Consider the following 21,802-nt stretch of genomic DNA (forward strand, 5'->3'; position numbering starts at 1 on the left):
TGGGGCTCATGCTGTTCACCCCGCAGTATTTGGGGGGCTGGAAGGGTCTTTGGCTCTACCGATGGTGCTGGTCTTGTGGTGGCAAGTATGAATTGCTAAGCAGGGTCAGCCCTGGTTTGAATTTGAATGGGAGACTACTAGTGTTCCCTCTAATTATTGTTATCAGTGAGCGGATTTTGTTCTGGGTGGCAGTATAACAGCAGTGTGGTCATAGTGCAGTGTGCAATTTTTGGGGGGCTGCTGGGGTGGGGGGAGGGCACCTGCCGGGGCACGTTGAACCTGTGCCTAGAAAAGGTGAGACTGCAGCAGGTATGTGTGAAGTTCCTCTTTAGCTGTTCACAGAAGATCTTTTGAGCAGGCAACAGAGCAATGGACATTGCCTAACTCTTTTATAGCAGAAGCGCAGTGCGAATAACAGTATTTGGCAACCTTTGCAGCAGCAAAAATACGAAACTATACAAGACGGGGTGAGGAGTTAATGGCTATTGCACAATATATGAAGGAAGAGAGGCAAAAGGGGAGAGCGGGAGAGAAGGTGGGGAGGAAGAAGACACAATCGGAAGAGAAGAGGCTGTGGGAGCATAGGAGGCAAAAGGGAGATGGGGAAAGGAGACAGAGGGAGGGAGGGGGAGGGAGAGAAGGAACACATATGATGGTATAAGCCCATCAGTTTAGATAGCACTAGGTTTTTTTCAGCATGCTTCTTTATTTACAGTGTACTGTAATGTTACAAATGCCTGGAAAACAGATCATTTTGTTTAAAACGGTCTGCTTGTATATATACTCAAGCCCACTCTGACACCATTTTTAAAAAAGGCTTTCTCCAATTAGGAGTAGCTTTGCACATGCTCAAAAGCATTCTCCACCCAAGGTTATTTTTAAGGCGACAGACTCAAAACACAGGAAGAGGGAGCAGAGTCTTTACTCTGTATTTCCTGGGGGAGAAACTCTGACAGTGAAAAATTCAGAGAAGAAGCTCTTTTGAGCCTTCCTCCTTCCCCTTACACCCAAGGTCACAGCAGCCACCTCCGATCTTCCCACTCCTCTGACCAGCCAAGCCAAGGGCAGAGTCCTTACTTGAGCATGCACCATCCGCATAGCCCCTCTGTAAAACTGTTCACTAGCCCCAGTGCATGCACACAAGAAATGCCTCAGATGCAGAACCTACGGTAGGCAACCATGAAAGACCAAACTTCCCACTCCCGGGCATCTTCGATTGGCTGGACAAAGGTGGGGGGCCACTCACTCAGAACAACCAAGCTCAGGGTGGGGTTGGGGAGCACCTCTGGAAGCAAGATGGATACACAAGAGATTAAAGAAACTGGGGACTCACAGGAAATATTGAGATAGGCATAAAGTAAAGCTGGAAGTTGGGAAGTTAGAGTCAGAATGGAAACGGTGTGGCTGTTGCACCCAGCGTTCCGTTTTCCTTGTAGAAACAGAAAAAAGTCTAGAGTTGAATTATCTGCAGGCATGAATGATGCCCAGGAGGTGTCATTCATGCCTGCAGATAATTTGACTGTTGTATCCAGGACAGACAGAGATAGAGTCCACAGAGTCCTTCATTGTAAGCAGTATCTTAGCCTCGTACAGCCATCAGGAGCTGAGCAAGGTAAGAGTGCGCTCTCATTGCTCTCTGCTCTCTTTTATACATTAAATACACTGATCCCTTTCAGCTGGTTCTCTTAATCAATCCCTTAAAGGAACAGTAATTTAAGATCACATCACCACATTTCTCCCCTCTTAATTAAAATTAAGAGAATTTTTACAGTATATAATTCTTAGTCCATACTGGTAGATGTCTTGCATGAACTGATCGCCTTTCAGCTCCCCCTTCCTCTTGATCCTGCTCATTTTCCCTTTGAATGCTTTGAACCTCTTCTCTGGTTTGAAATTCAGCCACCGAATCAGAATTATTGGTGCTGTTTATGAAATACCACCCTCCTCTTTACAAGAGTGAAATGGGAAGCATTCCACACTCTTCCCATCCAACAACTGATAGGTATACTTTCCTTTCAACAGCTTTACGAGGAGATGTAAATCTGCTCTTCCCTTTCCCTCTAATTCCTGGTTTCTTGACCCGTACATATGAACCACATTTAAATTCTTGTGCCTTAGCCCCCCCAAGACTGATCTGTATACACTCTGGACTCCTTTTCCACTCTTCTCATATCCTGCTCCGAATAAATTTCTGGCCTTGATTTTTCTCCCTCAGCCACATTCAATTTAGTCATCTCTCTCCCATGCAACAATTTGCAAGCAATTTCTATGTTATTGCATGATGTGTAGCTCTCTATACCTGTAAGAATTCAGTAGTAAAGGCTTCCCATTCTTTCCTTTCTAGTCTTGCTGTTTGTAAACTATCTTTTAAGGTTCTATTGAACCTTTAATTTCCCCATTCACTTGGGGGTAATATACAGGTGTTTTATCTATAATATTGCTTTCTGCTAGAAATGTTTCAAATTCCCAAGAGATAAACTGAGTCCCATTATCAGAAACTCTCTCTTTAGGATTTCCTTCCCTACTAAAAATGCTGGTAAGAAATTTTACAACTATAGCAGAAGTAGTTTATGATGAAAATGCTACTTCAGGCCATTTAGTATAATAATAATTAAAGAAATGGTATATTGGCAATCCACAGAAGCCCCATCCAAAGGGCCTACAATATCAATGGCTACCTTTCCCCAAGCAGCATCTGGAAGTGGCATTGGCTGTAATGGTATAGGCCTTGTTACTGCTGTCTTATGTGACTGTATGATTTTATTGCTGCTTCCACTTGATAATCCATCCCAGGCCACCAATATAAACCCCACAAACTTTGTTTAGTTCTCACAACTTAAATGAGAATCCACAGACTCCCACAACTCCAAAAGCAAACAAGCTGTCATTCTGTATGTCGAAGTCTAACCCCTGCTAACTTGGCAAAGAGGCACCTTTTAACATGTTGATTCTCTTTATTTAGCAGGGGGAGAGTAACTGGCCCTATCCACCCCCAGCACAGTACCTCCAGTGACTGTTGCTGGTGTCCATCTTATGTTTCTTTTTAGATTGTGAGCCCTTTGGGGACAGGGATCCATCTTATTTGTTTGCTATTTCTCTTGTGTAAACCACCCGGAGCCATTTTTGGAAGGGCGGTATAGAAATTGAATAAATAAATACTACTAGTAGTACTACTAATAGTGGGCAGGAGCTCTGTGACTACTCGAGCCTCTCTGAATGAGAGATGCTCACTGAGTTGCCAAAGAGAAAGAATGACTGAGATCTATCAGAAAGCCTCAGTTGAAGAAAAAAGTTCAGGAGTCATCACCTGCTTCTGGGCATGTGAGCTGTGAAACTGCTACTGAGAAAATAGAGGGTGAAGAAATAACTGAATCTAGGCTAGTATTGCAACCTGTTTCTCATTCTCAAGAGATTGAGGAAAACCCCCAGATGTCCCTGCATTTTTGCAAGGCCAGCATGCCAGCTATCAAACCTGCAGAACAGCAGTAAGAAGAGAGAAGCAAAGAGGGCTGCTCTGAAAAGAGTGATTTATTTGTTTGTTTGTTTGTTTGTTTATTTTGTTAAATTTATATACCGCCTTTCATTAATAATAATCACAAGGCAGTTCACATAGAAAAAGTTAACAGGAGTATAAAATTATACAATTAAAATATGCTAATATAAAACAGATCTAGTTAATTTTTTTTAAAAAAACATACATAAGAGGTTCAAAAGCAACCATAGAGTGCCAGGAGAAAGCAAAGCTATAAGAGACCAGTTAACGAGCTAGATGAGGGACAGCACACAGAAGATGAGCTCTCTCCAAGAAAGAAGACTTTCGCCCCTCAGTTTCCTTCCAGCAAGGTTGTCCACCCTTTCATTCAATTCTTACGCACTGTGTAGAGGAATCAGATGCTCATGATGACTCCTAGCTCTGTGAGGAGAAACAGCAGCATAAAATCATTCCTGAAACAAAACACTCCCCTCCAAACCAACCCCAAGGAAAAGGAGAAGCAATGGTTAGAGACTCCATTTAGCTAAAGAAAGAGGAAGCTGATCAATAAAGAAATGGAAATTGGAGAAAGAAAGAGCAGCGATTGGAAGAGATGAGACTGAAGCGGGAGGAGCGCCTTCGCAATGTTCGGCAGTCTCGTGAGTGTGCAGAGAAGATGGAAGAGGAGAAGAAAAGGTGGCTTGAACAAAACCTTGCGCAACATGAAGAATAGAATGAGAAGGCACGAGAGGAAAAAACAGCTGAAGAAGAGGTGAAAAAGAAGGTAGCTGCCAAGAAGGAAAAAAGAACTTGAAGCCCGGAGCAAACAGGAGAAGGAACCTCTAAACCCGGGGTGCACAACTCAAATGCCCCAGTGGGCTGGAACCAACTCTGACTTGCTACATGGTGCCAAGGTCGATTTAATGCACGTTAATTACTACATTAAAACTTAAAATATTAATAAAAGTGAGGGGGCAGAGGATTGGTATCAGTAGGCTTTATTTTTTTTGGAGGAACACCTGGTCTCAAGTGGCCAGCTGCATTGAGCTGCTGCCACTCAGTTTGAAAGGCCAAGAGCTCTTTCATGGCTGCTGCTCTTGCTGCAGGATATTCCTTTCTTGGGGCCAAAGAAAAAACTCCCTGTGGGCCAGATCTGGCCTTCAGACCTTATGTTGTGCAGGTCTGCTCTAAACAGAAGGCTCTGCAGCTGGAGGTGGAAGAGCATTGACACAAGGAGCTACTGCAGAAGAAAGGAGGAGAAACGAGAGAGCGCCAGGAAGACTGCAGAGCAGTGCCAGGCAGAGCTGGAGAGGGAGAAAAAGCAAGCTGCTGAGAGAGAACTTGAGAAGAAGAGAGAACAGGAAAAACATCAGGCATAGTTAGAGCATGAATGGTGAGAGAGAGAGAGAGAAAGCTGCTCGCCTGCAGAAAGAGCTAATGGCAGCTAAAGAACAGCACAGAAAAGAGGTGATGAGAGTCAGCCCTGCAAGCCCATCCCAGCTTGGGCTACTGGAAATCAGCTAAGCCAAGTCATCCTACATCAATATTACAATCCACCTAACAGAAATGCACTTTTTAGAGCTGATAGGAGCCCCAACCTGGAAGAGCAAGCCACATTACTTCAAGTGCACTAGTTCAGCTGTGTGGAACTCTCTGCCAATCCCAAGTGGCAGTTCTGTACCATATACTCTCAAGGGATATGAACATAGGAAGCTGCCATATACAGAGTCAGAACATAGGCCCATCTAGCTCAGTATTGTCTAACCAGACTGGCAGTGGCTTTTCCAAGGTTGCAGGCAGCAGTCTCTCTCAGCCCTATCTCAGAGATGCCAGGGAGGGAACTTGAAACCTAGATGCTCTTCCCAGAGCAGCTCCATCCTCTGAGAATCTCTTGCAGTGCTCACACATCAAGTCTCCCATTCATATGCAACCAGGGAAGCCCCTGCTTAGCTAAGGGGACAAGTCATGCTTGCTACCACAAGACCAGCTCTTGTGGTCTGACTGAAAAGACCTTTAGAGTGATTGTGTGTTCATTAGTATTTTTGTACAGGAGAAAATACTGCTTTTAAACTGTTCTTATCTGCTATAATTTGCCAAATGTGCAATGACCCACAGCAAAAGCAAGCTTTCTGTTCTCCTTGGTTTTGTTACGCCAGTCTGTTACTCTTTTCTTCACTCTTTTCACATGACTTTGTCATGTGGCTCCTATCTGTAGAATCCACAGCGTGTACTCCATTTCCTTTATTAAAGTTTATGGTTTTAGTTTCTGCCACAGCCGTCTCTAGTTGTGTTGTAATCACTATAGCTTTTTCCAAGGTCAGATCTTTAGCAGCAAACATTCTCAAATATGTAGCATAGATGTTTTCTCAATCAGTTGGTCTCCAATCTGGCATTACTCTAAAGTTACAGGAGTCCACTAAATCTCTTGAAGCAGCAATACATTGTAGTATAGATAATCCACTTCTCTGTTCCTGCTACCAGAATTTGTAACTTTTAGCTACTACATTTACTCTTGACACAAAAAAGTTCTTTAAAGCTGGAAGTGCAGTCTTATGTTTATCATCTGAAAGTGGCAAGTTATAAAATACAAACTGACCTTCTGTTCCCAAGCAGTGGAGAAATAAAGCACATTTTCTTGCTTCAGGAATCTCTTTGTTCCTTATTGCCAATAAATAATTGTCAAACATTCAAATCCAGACAGGAAATGCAACTGGTGGCTCACCTGGGCTTTGGAGAAAAGACACCGATAGATTCATTTGCAAAAGAAACCATCCTGCTTTGTTGCCAGTTTGTTGCATTCAGGAGACACAGAGATAGGGTCCACAAAGTCCTTCATTATAAGCAGTATCTTAGCCTAACACAGCCATCAGAAACTGAGCAAGCCATCAGTCAAGCCCAAGGCAAGAGTGTGCTCTCTCTGCTCTCTTTTATACAGTAGATGCACTGATCCCTTCCAGCTGGTTCTCATAATCAACCCCCTTAAAGGAACAGTAATTTAAAATCTCTAGACTTTTTCTGTTTCTATGAGGAAGACAGAACACCGGGTGCAACAGCCTCTGGTTCCTGGCAGCTGATTGCAATTGTTTCTCCCCAACCCCAACCCCTATCAATGAGAGCTGAGCTGCTCTGCCTGCAGTCTGACCATTAATAAGATAGACCTTAGTCCACACAGGTATACTTGATGAATGAACAGCCTGCAGGCAGCACAGCTCTCATTAACATCAGGGCAGGGCATGATGGGAGAAACAGGTGCAACCAGGCTGCCGGGAACCATATGCTGCTCTTAGGATGAGCCTCTACTGATTCTATGTTGGCAAATTTACTTTAGACATGAGATAGAAATAAACAAGAAATGAAGGGGTGAGTGCAAGGAACTGCTTATGTAGTCTTGCAAATATATCCACAAAAGGTACTAGCCTCTCTCCCCACACATCCTTGTTCAGAAAAAGGCTCTCATTGATTCCAGTTTAGAAGCTTTCCTGACTGGTCAACTAGAGAAGTTTGTTGCTCACCTCAGGAGAGTGGCTGTTTGCAAGTCTGCTCTGGAATAGCAGTCAGTCAGATGGCAGCAACCCCAGGTAAATGCTGCAAAATGCACCATGCACCCAAACTATACACCAAACCCGATGCGACATTTAATTTGTTTTTAAAAGGCTTCATGCTTTAGACTGCCCAATATCTTTATTTGCAAAAAGCAGCTGCTGTATGTGAAGGAGAGGTGGACTTGACCCACTGCAGCAGTAGCAACAGCAGGAGGAGGAGTTGCACTCTTTCCCAGTACCGTTTTTCTGCTGAAAATCTTGCTATGCACCCTGTTTAAAAAAGCAACAAACACTGCTCAATTTTACTTAGCCCTGTATTTTGCAAGGTAATATATTATCAGGTATATATCTGACGTCTTATCCGAGGCACATGAAGGAACATTTAGCTAAAAGCATCAAGGGGAATAACAAAAACTTCTTTAAATACATCAGAAGCAGGAGACCTGCTAGGGGAGGCAGATGGACCCTTAGATGATGAGAGTGTGAAAAGGATTATTAAGGAGGATAAGGAGATTGCAGAGAAGCTGAATGAGTTCTTTTGTCTTCTGCGTCTGTCTTCATGGCAGAGGACACTGCACATTTACCTGTGCCGGGACAGAGGCTAAAGAAGTGAGTCAGACAGAAGTGATGAGAGATGACGTTCTAAACGGTCTGGAAAAATTAAAAATTAACAAAACGCCATGGCCAGATGGCATCTACCTGAAAGTCCTTAAAGCACCCAAATGTGAAATTGCCAGCCTCATTGCAAAACTATGTAACTCATCCCTACAATCAGGCTCTGTACCAGATGACTTGAAAGTAGCTGGTGTAACACCAATTTTCAAAAGAGGACCCGGTGGGGAGGGGATCCAGGAAATTACAGGCTGGTTAGTTTAAGATCTGTTCCAGGCAAATTGATGATGGAAAGCATTCTCAAAGATAAAAATGTTAAGCATGTAGATAAATGGGCCCTGCTGAAAAAGAACCAGCATGACTTCTGTAAAGGTAAATTTTGCCTCACCAACCTTTTGGGGTTCTTTGAGAATGTCAGCAGGCGTGTGGATTAAAAAAAAAAGTTAAATAAATAAATAAATAAATGTGATCCAATTGAGCTTTCAACAAAGTTCCTCATCAAAGAATCTTGAGAAGACTTACCAGTCATGGGATATGGAAATAGGTTCATGTGTGGATTGGTAACTGGGTGAAGGACAGGAAATAGAGGTAGGTATGAATGGACAGTTCTAAATGGAGGGAAATAAGAAGTGGGTTCCACCAGGGATCTGTGCTCTTTAGTTTATTCATAATTGATCTGCAAATTGGGTAAGCAGCAAGGTGGTCTGATTTGCAGATGACATCAAACTGTTTCGGGTACTGAAATCCAAAAGAGATTGTGTGGAGCTCTAAAACAATCTCTCCAAACTGGGGGTGTGGGCAAATGTGACGGTTCATTGTGAGCAAATGTAAAGTGATGCATACTGGGGCAACCCCCACTTCCTATATTTGCTGATGGGGGTCAGAGCTGTCAGTGACTGATTGGGAGAGAGATCTTGGGGTCATGGTGGACAGCTCGTTGAAAGTGTCAACACAATGTGGGACAGCTGTGAAAAAGGCCAATTCCATGCTTGGAGTCATTAGGAAGGGGATTGGAAATAAAAATGTTAATATTATAATGCCCTTATACAAATCTATCGTGTGGCCACATTTGGAATACTGCATACAGTTCTGGTCACCATAGCTTAAGAAGGACATTGTAGAACTGGAAGAGGTGCAGAAGAGGCCAGCCAAGATGATTAGGGGTTGCCAGGAACACCTTCCTTATGAGGCAAGGTTACAGCATCTGGAACTTTTTGGTTTGGAAAAGAGGCGACTATGGGGAGACATGATAGAGGTCTATAAAATGATGTATGGTGTGGAGAGAGTGCAGAGAGACAAATTTTTCTAAGCTTTTCACATAACACTAGAACGTCGGGTCATCCCTTGAAACTGATTGCCAAGAAATTTAGAACCTGTCTTCTGTGACTGTTACAATATTCCAGATCTCCTTGCTGTCTATTAGCGGCAGCCAGAGTGCATTATCCTATATAATAAAAGGCTAAGTGAGTGGCCGTGGCTTTGGAACGTTGGGGATCTGCGTCCCTGCCTCCCTGGGCTGTTCTGGGCCTGCGCGAAGCGCAGGCCCAGAAGAGCCCAAGGGACACAGGACCTCAGACACCAGTGTCCCACAGCCACGGGCGGCCATTAGCCGGTGTGTGGCGGCGGGGGAAAGTGAGGAGGCCGAGGTAACCAGAAGCGGCCGCCCTGAAAAAGGTGAGGGCAATGGCGGCGGGGGAAGACCGAGACGGGGGACAGGGAAGCTGGGCAAGGTGGCGGCGAAGCCGCCAACGAGGCCCCCGCCCGCTCACAGCCGTCGCCGCCGCCTGCTCACCCGCCCTCCCAGCTGCCCAAAATGAAGCTGGGCGAGGTGGCGGCGAAGCCGCCAACGAGGCCCCGGCCCGCTCACAGCCGCCGCTGCTGCCTGCTCACCCGCCCTCCCAGCTGCCCAAAATCACCTTCCCCGCTCCCCCCCCAAAAAGATTAAGGGCCAAAATGGCCCATGAGAAGGTCGCCGCCCCCGCCTATCGCCCTCCCAGCTGTTGAAGACCACCTTACCCGCTCCAGCCCGAGGGAAAAGAGAGGAGCTCACGAGCAGAGCTCCTCTCTGTGCTAAGTCACTGCTCAAACTGCCGCTATGGACGCAAAGGACGCCTATTGCGTCCATTGCGACAGTATAGGCAGCAGCTTAACACAGAGAATAGCTCTGTTTCCGAGTTCCTCTCTTCTCCTTCGGGCTGGAGCGGGTAAGGTGGGCTCCGGCAGCTGGGTGCGCGGGAGGGCGATAGGCGGGGGCGGCCACCTTCTCATGGGCCATTTTGGCCGTTATTCATCCACCCCCCCCAAAGTAAAAGCAAAATAAGGAAGAACAAAAACAGAGACAACAACAAAACAAAAAACAAAAAGAGAGAGGGGACAAGGGGGGGGGGAAGAGACAGAAAGAGAGAGAGAGAGACAGAAAAGACGGGATAGAAAGCTAGCGCCCGTTATCATAACGGGCTTAAAAATACTAGTACAGAATAAATGGGGCTTCTTTAGATTGTTTGTTTGATAAATAAACCTTTTTCATTTCATGGTCCATTTTTTCATTTTTTTCTCTTTTATCCTCCCCTTTCCTGCGTTGTCTGGAAGGATTGGGAGAGCTTCCTTGCTTATTTGATTGTAGGTATTTGATTGGATTTGTGCACGAAACTTCAAACCAAAGTGTCAGTGCTCATTGGTATAATCAGCTAACATAATAAAGAACAGGATATAAAATTTATGATTACCATCTCATTTATTTCTATCTTGATTTTACAAATATGACAACTGGAGTGCAAGTGGAGGAAGACTTGACTCAAATCGGACAGATTATAACATAGAGCACATTTGAAGATCTGTGCTCTGGCAGTATGGGCGGCAAAGAAGCGATTCTTTTCAGCCCGTATTGCATCCGTAAGTTCACGTCCGGCGGAATTGTTCAGGGTTGTGAGAGGGCTAGTGAGTGCCTCTCCTCCCTCAAATCAGAATTTGGACCCATCTATTACCTGCTATGACGTGTTTAATGTTTTTTGTGTAGATAAAATCTCTCATATTCGGGCCGATTTGGATTTATACCCCACAATTACTGCAGTGTCTGAATCGGAGGTGTCCAGTGACTCCTCTTATGTGGTTAGGCTGGATCAATTTCAGTTTGTGACTTGTAAGAATGCGGACAAGCTGCTTGGAGCAATGCAGTCTACCACCTGTTCTCTTGACCCTTGCCTGACATGGTTAATACTATCTGGAAGGGAGGTTGTTGTAGAAGGCCTAGTAGAGATCATAAATGCTTCTCTGAGGGAGGGCAAGATGCCTCCTTGCCCCAAGAAGGCAATTATTAGACCACTTCTGAAGAAGCCTGCCTTGGATTCCTCAGAGTTGAGCAACTATAGGCCTGTCTCCAACCTTCCGTGGCTGGGCAAGGTAATTGAGAGGGTGGTGGCCTCCCAACTCCAGGAAGTCTTGGATGAAACTGATTATCTAGACCCGTTTCAGTCCGGCTTTCGGGTGGGCTATGGGGTGGAGACTGCCTTGGTTGGCCTGATGGATGATCTCCAATTGGGAATTGACAGAGGTAGTGTGACTCTGTTGATCCTTTTGGACCTCTCTGTGGCTTTTGATACTATCAATCATAGTATCCTTCTGGAGCATCTGAGGGGGTTGGGGGTGGGAGGCATTGCTCTGCAGTGGTTCCACTCTTACCTCTCAGGCAGATTCCAGATGGTGTCCCTTGGGGATGAAACCGCTGGGAGAGATCATCAGGAGATTTGGTGCAGGGTGTTATCAGTATGCTGATGACACCCAAATCTATTTCTCCATGTCAACACCATCAGGAGAAGGCATAACCTCCCTAAATGCCTGCCTGGAGGCAGTGATGGGCTGGATGAGGGATAACAAACTGAGACGGAATCCAGATAAGACAGAGATACTTATTGTTTGGGGTTGGAACTCGGAAGATTATTTTGATCTGCCAGTTCTGGATGGAGTCACACTTCCCCAGAAGAAACAGGTATGCAATCTGGGGGTGCTTCTGGGCATGAAACTCTCCCTGGTGTCCCAGGTTGAGGCAGTGACTAGAGGTGCCTTTTATCAGCTTCGGCTGATACGCCAGCTGCGTCCATTTCTTGAGATAAATGACCTCTGCTGGTAGTACATCTGCTGGTCACCTTCAGACTTGACTACTGCAATGGGCTCTATGTGGGGCTGCCTTTGTATGTAGTCCTGAAACTGCAGTTAGTCCAGAATGCCGCAGCCAGGTTGGTCTCTGGGTCATCTCGGAGAGACCATATAACTCCTATCTTAAAAGATCTACACTGGCTGCCGATAACTTTCTGGGTGAAGTACAAGGTGCTGGTTATAACCTATAAAGCCCTAAACAGCTTGGTCCCTGGGTATTTAAGAGAACGTCTTATTTGACCACACCGCCCATTGAGATCATCAGGAGAGGTCAGGGACGGGCCTTCTCCATTGCTGCCCCGAGGCTTTGGAACACACTTCCTGCTAAGAGCCTCCCCATCTCTTACAACTTTTTAAAAGGCAGTCAAGATGCATTTGTTCACCCAGGCTTTTAATCAGATATTGTTTGAATTGTGTTTTAATAGTTTTAACATTTTAAATTTTAATTGTTTCAATGTTTTGATCTTTTTATTGGTTGTTTTTATTGTCTTCTTGTAAACCACTTGCATTTTGGGCGGTATAAAAATGTGTTAGTTAAATAAATAAATAAATAAATATGATCAAAGTGGTATCCTATATAAAAAGGGGGAAAGTGATACATCATACAAATAAAACAGATATCTTGTTCTTTGTTTATACGCAGATAATTCTAATGAACTTTATACTTATACTAGTAAAAGAGCTTGCAGGGTCTCTGTCTGTGAGGGGTTTATACACATTCATGGAGGATAGGTCTATAAATGGCTGGTGGCTATAGGCCACCTCGTGCCTTAGAGGCAAGATGCCTCTGAGTACCAGTTGCAGCGGAGTAGCAGTAGGAGAGAAGGCATGCCCTCCCCTCTTGCCTGTGGGCTACCCAGAGGCATCTGGTGGGCTACTGTGTGAAGCAGCATGCTGGACTACTTGGGCCTTGGGCAGTGTTCCCTCTAACAGGGATTCCCAGATGTGTTGACTACAACTCCCAGAATCCCCAGCTGCAATGACTTTTCCTTGGGGATTCTGGGAATTGTAGTCAACAACATCTGGGAATCCCTGTTAGAGGGAACACTGGCCTTGGGCCTGATCCAGCAGGGCTGTTCTTATGTTCTTATATATCATCCCCCATGCTTTCCAGTGGGAAAGTTTTTCTGCGTTGTTGGACTATGGCTTCCATTGGCCACAGAGTAGTCCAGTGTAGTCCATCAACATCTGGGGACCTAAGCTTGAGGACCTCTGGTTTAGAGTTAGGGAGGAGATACCAGAGTTGCCGATGAGAACATGCTGAATCCTTCCTTATTTTATCTTCTTTGCCTCTCCCTTTCCCATCTATGGTGTGTCTTCTCTGTCATTTCTGTCACATCCTTCTCATCCTCCCCACCAGCATCCTGCTTTTCTTTTACCGCATTCTTCACGCCTTAAGTAGTTCTTCGTGGGTATATCTAGGTCAGACAGGATTGGGTGACCCAAATTTCTGCCTCCTCCTTTTTCCAGCACTTGGTGTGGCTCTTTTCTGCACAATTACCTAAGGTAGCCTGGGTAAACAGAAGCAGATCCAGCAATACACCGGAGGCCAAGTGTCTGGCCTTTTGCATTCCATGTCGTTCCCTTCCTTGATCTTTTAAGGATAGAAGGATAGCCTTTTAAGGATAGCCTTTATCTGTTGTTGTTTTCTTCCATTTTCATGTGAGTTTAATTGTAAAACTCCACTTTCCCAGCCTATGAGAAAAGGTTAAAGTATTTGGTGTTTTTTTTTTAATGTAGAAAAAAAGAGTATTAAAACAGGAGTGGGCATGATAGATGTTGATAAAACTATGGCTGGTGTGGAGAAAGTGGCCAGATATGTTTTCCTTTCCTTCTTTCTCTTAATGCTAGAGCTGAGGGTTTGGGGTCAGTCCTCCTGTTTAATTGCCTGGCGAGAGATGCAGCACAGAAAAGTGTGCTTTACAGAGTAACAGCAGAAAGACAGACCCCTGTCTGTGATAAGCCCAATTATGACGATGTTTTCAGGGAATAGCCTCCCCAGTGAGGTTCGCCTGGCTTCATCACTTTGTTCTTTTAAATGCCAGGTGAAGACCTTTTTGTTCACTTGGGCCCTTTAAATGTTAAATTTTGATCTGATTTTAACTGATTTTTTAAAGATGACTTTTAAATTGTTTTGTATTGTATTTTCCTTCTCCCTCTTTTTTGGTCTATTATGATTTAATATACTGTGTGTTTTTATCTTATGTTTTAATGTTGTGTTGTAAGCCACCCAGAGAACATTTTGTTAGGGGGTGGCCAGAAAAGAAAGTTGTTTATTATTATTCCCAATTTCTGCTCGCAGAGGCAGGCTATTTTTCTATCTTTAAAAACTTGAAACAAACTGAATCCTGAGTGCATACTCCACAATGCCTATAACGCAGGACTTTTTAAAGGGAAAATTTAGAATTGCACAGTAGTACGGGAGCAAAATTTGGGTGTGTAGCATGTGCTGCTACATCATACACCTGTAGTTTTGACAGCATGATTGATTGCAGAAGAGTGTTTCTGTTCATTGGGAAGAACTCAGGGAAGTCTGCAGGAAGGGTCTTTGGCAGAGGGAGGTTGGGGTCTGGGTTCTAGAGGAGCCTGGACTATTTTTCTCATTGTTACACAAGTCACTTTTTACATCATCTTAACATAATAGAGCTTTTGTGCCATACAGCTATTCTTTTAGAACTGCAAATTTTGTGTTTGGTTGCATATTTTAAAACCAGCCCTTTTGATCCCAAGTGAAAACCTTTTGCTTTTTTCTCAGACTTTTAAAGGGATGTGTACAGAATGAGATTTGTGTTTCATTCCTAGCTTGGAATGGAACGCAAATGCCCTCAACGTTCTGTTGGAACAACCGGTCAAGCTGGTTTTTCTGACAGAATGAGCTTGGAGCATTTTGAGTGTTCCGAGCGCCATTTGGATGCCTGTTTTTCCCTTGCTGACTGATTTTGGCACTGGCTTCCAATTGGCTTGCAATCTCCTTGCTTCTTGGTTGGCTTGTTACCATACAAATAAACTTGATTTGTATGATAACAAACCAACCAAGAAGCAAGAAGACCGCAAGCCCATTGGAAGCCAGTGCCAAAACCAGTCAGCAAGGGAAAAACAGACGTCCAAAATGGCACTTGGAATGCTCAAAATGTTCCAACTCAGAACAGCATTGTTCAGTTCTGAGCTCAAAACAGGTCCTTCATTTGAAGGCCATTCTGTTTTGAGCTCGAAACACATGAAATGGCCCATTTCAAGTCTGAACGTTTTAAGCTCAAAAAGTTCTGCAGATCCTTAGGCTTTTTAATTCTGTACTGATTTGTGTTTTCTGTTGCTCTTTCTTTGCATTAGCTTGCAAGTCATCCTGAAAACCTTTGCGTTGAAGGAATTCTTTAAAAAAAAGAATAGATTTTCTAAAATATTCAGTGGGTCCTCACTGGGATAGAAAGATGTGAGCTATTTCCAAAGCAAGCTACCAGACAGATTGCTTTTGAAAAATACAAAATGAGTGGGTAGGTTATATGAATATGACGATGCTAGGATGGAAAAGGGAGTGAAAGAGGGATGTGCAGTCAGGTGACTTTCTTATGGTCTCTGTTTTACTCGATAAGGAAGAAGGTCCTCATTGCAAGATATTTTCTGGTACAAGAAACTTAAAAGACAGACACACAGAAGGCTGGGCTGATTACAAAGCATTCCAGTGAATAGCAAGCACACATAATGCAAAACTAGCAGAGACAAAATAATTGCAGATTCAGCATATTTATTTATTTATTTACATTTCTAGTCTGCCCTATACCCAAAGGTCTCAGAGCAGGTTGCAATAAAACCAATATAAAACATAATTAAAATTCAGCATCATAAAATAAAAAATACAGTAAAAATACAGTGCCTGACTGGGGAAAAATCACTACATCTCTAGTCAAAGGCCAGGGTAAAGAGGTGCATCTTCACCATTCTCCTGAATGTACACAATGTCGGAGCTTGGCTAACCTCAGAGGGGAGGGCATTCCACAACCTAGGGGCCACCACAGACAAAGCCCTTTTATGTGCTCCTTCCCCTTTAACTGCTGATAATAGTGGCACTACCAAGAGGTCCTCTCCTACAGATCTTAACTGATGGGCAGGTCTATATGGGAGAAGACATTCCTTCAGGTATTTGGGGCTCAGGTTGTTCAGGGCTTTATAAGGCAGTGTTAAAACCTTGAATCGGGCTCAGTGGCAAATTGGCAACCAGCATAGGCAGGTACCCAGTGAATTATAACTGCAGATTCACTTAGAGGCATCCAGATGTATAATGCCTGTGATAGAGCAGGGGTTTCCAACCTTGGGTCCCCAGATGTTATTGGACTACAATTCCCATCACCCCCAGCCTCTTCAGCCATTGTGACTGGAGATGGTGGGAGCTGTAGTCCAACAACATCTGGGGTCCCAAGTTTGAGAACCCCTGGCATGGACTGCTGAGGTGCAGACTGTTGTGAATGAAGAAATCTGTGTGCAGTTTGACTTTGGAGTCATTGATGGAGGGGGCTCTTTCCCTTTAAGGGAATCGGCAGCTCTCTTAGAATCCTGAAGAATAGGCTTATTGAAACAACTTGGGTGCCTGTTCTTCAGAGCAAATTACAGGACAAATTTCCAGAGCACTTCCAACTTGACGGCACTCTTTAGAACTCTTTGACAGCCACAAATTGTGGTTGTTCTCACTCTCACTGTTTGTATTATTATGAGTAATTACTGTTTGTTAGACAACACTTGTATGTGCTTCACCTGAAAGCTGTTTCCTTTTATGCTATGTCAGCAATTAATTTTCAGTACTTTCCTATGAAATATTGTGTTTTACACATACTGTGTTTAAAGTGCTCTTTAGAGTTGTGTGCTGGGCACGTTTCTATTTTCTGACTTCTGACTTTTGCTCTGTGGTTTCTGTGCAATGCACATTTTTCAAAACTTCCCATAGTGAAACTCATGGTCTCCCTGTTGGTGTTGATGGTTGCTGCTTGTTCTGTCGCTGGTATTTTATGTGGTAGATATAATTCCTTATCAGTCAGTTCTTTAGTAGGAAACAGCAATAGTTTTCTGGGAGAAAATGTCAAGGCAGCAGCCACACACACACAGCCTTAAAAATATTCAAAATTGATTTTTACAGCAGTGTATGGTTGAAGCTAGAAGGATGAATTATTTAATGTTTTTGTTTGTTTGTTTCGCAAAACAGGGAATTTTACTGTATTTCTGAGCAGGCTTGCTTTCTTGGAGCTGCACTCCATGGCTAGTAAATTCATTTAGATCAGCTTGCTTGTTTGGCCCATTATCTTTGCTGTCTGCCAATGTTGACCTGCTTGCTGGATTATTTTTGGCAATCCAGATCTCTTCTCAGGGGGATCTCGTTGTATCATAGACAGTAATATGTTTGTCTTTGGTAGGCCACGTTCCTGAAGAAGTTTTAAACTCCGTCTTCCAAACCCTGTGATGTGGAAAACCTGTCTAAAGAGCATCCTATAGACCAGAGGTTCTCAGTGTTGGGTCTCCAGCTATTATTGGACTTCAACTCCCATAATCCCCTGCCTCAGTGGCCTTTGTTTGGGAATTATGGAGAAGCCCTGCTATAGATCAGTGGTTCCCAACCAGGGTTCCTCCAGATGTTGTTGAACTACAACACCTAGCATCCCCAGCCACAATAAATTGTAGTTGGGGATGATGGGAGTTTTAAATGGGAGGAGAGCAGGTCTTGTGGTAGCAAGCATGACTTGTCCCCTTAGCTAAGCAGGGTCTGCCCTGGTTGCATTTGAATAGGAGACTTGATGTGTGAGCACTGTAAGATATCCTCAGAGGATGGAGCTGCTCTGGGAAGAGCATCTAGGTTCCAAGTTCCCTCCCTGGCATCTCCAAGACAGGGCTGAGAGAGATTCCTGCCTGCAACCTTGGAGAAGCTGCTGACAGTCTGTGTAGACAATACTGAGCTAGATGGACCAAGGGTCTGACTCAGTATATGGCAGCTTCCTATGTTCCGAAATGGTTTTATTTCTGACCATTTGTGGAGTGCACTCCACAAATATATATATATATAGGCTGGCCAGCGGGACTGGAGAAAGGAGAGGCCAAGGAATAGATGGAAAATACTTAACTGCAGCATTAATTTTGTTTCTTTTTCTTTTCTGCTTTCTTTTCATGCGACCCAGTTTTCTTCTCGTTTTCTCCTGCCTGGTGCTCTCTGTCTTTTCAACCATTGAGGAGTATGAGAAGAGTTCTGAAGGTGCTCTCTACATTTTGGTAAGTGAGCAAGGAGGGGTGGAAGGCTGAACGAAAGAGTGGAGGGTGCATGCTCCAAATATTCTCTCTCTTTTGCGGTTTTTAAAAAAAACAAAAACAAAAAACAAACCAGTTCCAACAAGCCTAAGTTCCCATCAATCATTTAAATCAGGGGTTCCCAAACTTGGGTCCCCAGATGTTGTTGGACTTCAACTCTGCCTCGCGAGGCAGAGAGAGAAGCTCCCAGCCAGCGCTTGAAGGGAGTGCTTACTGGGGACGGATCAGGAGAGGGTCTGAGCACACCCTCTCACCATGTGAGAGGACCGCTATGATTTTCAGCAGAGCTTAACTTACTGTATTTACCCAAATACAAGATGACTCTGAATTTAAGATGAGCCCCTTAAAAAATACCAGTTGTACCCTTATTTACCCAAAAGGAAGAGGACTCTGAATTTAAGATGGCTCCCTGAGTTCAAACATGAAAAAACTTGGGGGGAAACTAGTTTTGGATTCAAGTAAATGGAGCAGTATAAATCCCAGCACAGAACAGAGTTAAAATAATGAATTGTCCCCTTTGCTAAGCAGGGTCCACCCTGGTTTGCATTTGAATTGGAGACTATATGTGTGAGCACTGTAACAGATTCAGTGCTTAGGGGATGGGGCTGCTTTGGGAAGAGCACCTACATGCTTGCATGCAGAAGGTTCCAAGTTCCCTCCCTGGCATTTCCAAGACAGGGCTGAGAGAAACTCCTGCCTGCAACCTTGGAGAAGCCGCTGCCAGTCTGGGTAGACAATAGCTAGATGGACCAGCATAAGGCAGTTTCCTATGTTCCTGTGTTATTACAGTAAAAATTAAAGGAACAGTTCACAGGCAATCAAAATGAAAAGAAAATGTTCAAAAAAGCATAAAGCATTCTTCCTTCATCCTAGCGTGGATGTTATGAAGCCATGAAGCTGTCAGTCTTGGTTGATTTTTGGAACCTAATCCTTTAAGCATGGTTATAGCAGTCTTTTGTTTCTGGCGGGACAAAGGAACTTTGTTTGTTCTCAGGAGATGCTTGAGCCATGGCTACTAAAAGGTACTGGATTTGGTCCCATCCCTTTTTGGGTGCAAGGGAGATACCTGTATTAAAACACTGGGCCATGCCTTGTATGTTTTGCGGAGGTGGTGGTGGGAGGTTTAAGCTGTGGTTTCAGGTACCCAGCCTACCTGTAAAGGCTGGTGGCGGCAGGGAAAACCCATTTAGGAGGAATATTTTGGGTGCAGGGACTGGAAAGCTAAGGTTTTGCATGCCTGGGGCTCCTTCGCAGGATCTGAAAACTGTCCTTTTCCAGCAGGTTTTAAAAGATCTGGTCCTTTTGAAATTGTGATTATTTTCAGCTGCTGCTTTTTACTTTTTTAGCTGATGATTCTGTTTGTAGAAATGTATTGTTTGTGATGTTTTTAAATGCTGCAAGCCACCTTGAGCATATTTTAGTATAGAAAGGTGGGATAACAACTGCAGCATACATGTAAACAAATAACAAACACAAAACATAAATGAATAACAAATACAAATAATCTGCTGAAGAAACTAGCTTCTAAGTGCTACCAAATAAAGACTGAAGACACTGAATTTGCCAAAAAGAAGAAGAAGAAAATCTAGTGTATGTTTGCTGAATTGGATTTGTAGAGCATAGAAGTGCCCTTGCTTTGATCGGTTAGCGTATATCTCTTATTCTTCTCCTGGTCCAAACTCTGGAACAGATGACTTCTGCACAATTGTTCTTTTTTTGTGTTGCCACATTGGATTCATTACATTATTTTGTCTCCCTTGCAGGAAATAGTCACCATCGTGGTCTTTGGAGTGGAGTACTTTGTGCGAATCTGGGCAGCTGGCTGCTGCTGCCGCTATCGGGGCTGGAGAGGACGGTTGAAATTTGCCCGCAAACCCTTTTGTGTGATTGGTGAGAACTACCTTGTGGTGGAGTTGGCTCCTTGTGAGTTGCAGGGAGCCTTGTGAATCTGTCTGCCTTCAAGAAGCCTCCTCGTTGCAGTGGGTGGCCTGAAGGGGTGTGATGCAATAAGCCTGCTAAAGCAAAACTGGTCTAGGTCTGACCAGTAGGGATGTGCATGAAACCAGTTTGCCCAGTTCGGTTCGGGTCTGAACCGGCCTCGAAGCAGACTGGGCATGTTCGATTTGGGCACCTCGAATAAGGGGCCCAGCTCGGTTCAAATTCAAACCAGTTCAGGCCCAGTTCGGGGGTGCCATTGACGTTCAATTTTGTAAAAAGGAAAGAATGGAAAAAGGGCTGACTTGCCGCCGAGGGCTTCCGCAGCCTCAGGAGTTGCTGCGGTGGTGGCGGCCATGGCAGGGGTGTGTCTCCAGTGTTTTACCCATGAACTGTAGCCACCCCAAGAGCTTCGTAGGTAACAATGCTGAGTTGCAGAGCAGGAGATAGGGGCTCAAGTCCCACCAGGGGGATATGGAGCTTTGGCAAAGCTCACGTTTTTGGAGGAGGAGCCACAGCTCAATGGAAAAGCACATGATTTGCATGCAAGAAGGTCCGCATTTCAGTCCTTCAGATTTCCTGCTAAATGGATATTGGGTAGCTGGATAGTGGGTCAAAGGCAATGGGGAAGAACGCTGTCTGCGAGCCTGGAAAGCCCCTGCAATTCGAAGCAGTCAAGAATGGGCTACACGGACCAATAGTCTGATTCGGTATCAGGCAATTTTATGGTTTTATGTACACTGGCTGACATGCATTTTAACGAAGCACCTGTGCTATGGAACAAGGACCAGTGTAGCAGCAGTGCTTCTGAATAACTCCAGACTGGTGCTGCACCATGGTGTGTGTGTGTGTGTGTGTGTGTGTGTGTGTGGTGGGGAGTGGGCAAATTTTGATGTCCTTTCCTCCCCTGGGAGGGATGCACTCTGTGCCAGCCAAAACTACATCCCTGAGAGCAGCACAGCCCTCAGAGACATATTTTTGGGTGGCATAAGGTGCTTCTAAGGATGGGGGTGGTGGTTGAAACTTCCTTTCCCCTCTGCATGAGCTGTGGAGCAGAATGGGTTGAACTCTTCCAAAGCACTGATGCTTCTCCCATAGTACTGGTGCTTCATTAGTCTAGATGGCCACTGTCTTGAGTTCCAAGATGCAATAAAGATGGGTTACAAATGTAATTATTAATAAGCTATCTATCTATATATTTCTCTAAGGCATACCCATCACTAATCCCATGTGTGGCAGCTCTCGTGAGAGTTTGCGAGAAAGCTGCCAGCAGGGAGAGAGGAAAGTGATACACTGGTGGGCGAGGTGGGGAAAAAAACAGCAGCAAGGGTGTGTGTGTGAGGAAATGGCAGCGGTGGGTGGGCAGGAGGGAGTAATCAGTGGCGGTGGATGGAGGGAGAAAATGGCAGTACGGGGGGAGAAAACAGCAGCGGTGGGTGGGTAGAAAACGGTGGCGGCGGGCTGCGGAGCTAGAAAACGGTGGCACTGGGAGGGCGAGTGACACTAGAGGCACAGGTGTTCTGTACCCGGCCCAGCTAGTAATAATTAATAAACATGAACATTGGCGTATAGGCCACACCTCGTTGCTTCTTCCTGCCAGCAATCCATCAACATGTTGGTCAACTGCGTGCTTCCTAGCCACCTCTAGAATTTCTGAAATGATAAATAGAAACAGAGTTCCCACAAGCTCCTCTTTGAATCTTAGAACTCAATTCTAAGCTCCTGAGCATATACAGGATGCCAGCCCCTACCCGCCTGGGGTCAAGGATACTTCCCCCCATCCCCCTGAGGGTGGGGCACTTGTTTT

The 21,802-nt window shown here is 44.6% G+C and overlaps 1 protein-coding gene across 6 annotated transcripts in view; it reads left to right on the forward strand.

The window, feature by feature from the left end:
• Nucleotides 1-21,802, forward strand: part of KCNQ2 (potassium voltage-gated channel subfamily Q member 2) — a 178,862-nt gene that overhangs the window by 57,748 nt on the left and 99,312 nt on the right. For all 6 annotated transcript variants that reach the window (XM_053245603.1, XM_053245602.1, XM_053245598.1 and 3 more), the window contains exons 2-3: nt 17,934-18,024; nt 19,824-19,950. In XM_053245603.1, coding sequence (XP_053101578.1) covers nt 17,934-18,024; nt 19,824-19,950 — 218 coding nt within the window. The remainder of the gene's footprint in view (nt 1-17,933; nt 18,025-19,823; nt 19,951-21,802) is intronic.

Source organism: Hemicordylus capensis, chromosome 4 (genome assembly GCF_027244095.1).
Source record: "Hemicordylus capensis ecotype Gifberg chromosome 4, rHemCap1.1.pri, whole genome shotgun sequence".
Lineage (NCBI taxonomy): Eukaryota > Metazoa > Chordata > Lepidosauria > Squamata > Cordylidae > Hemicordylus > Hemicordylus capensis.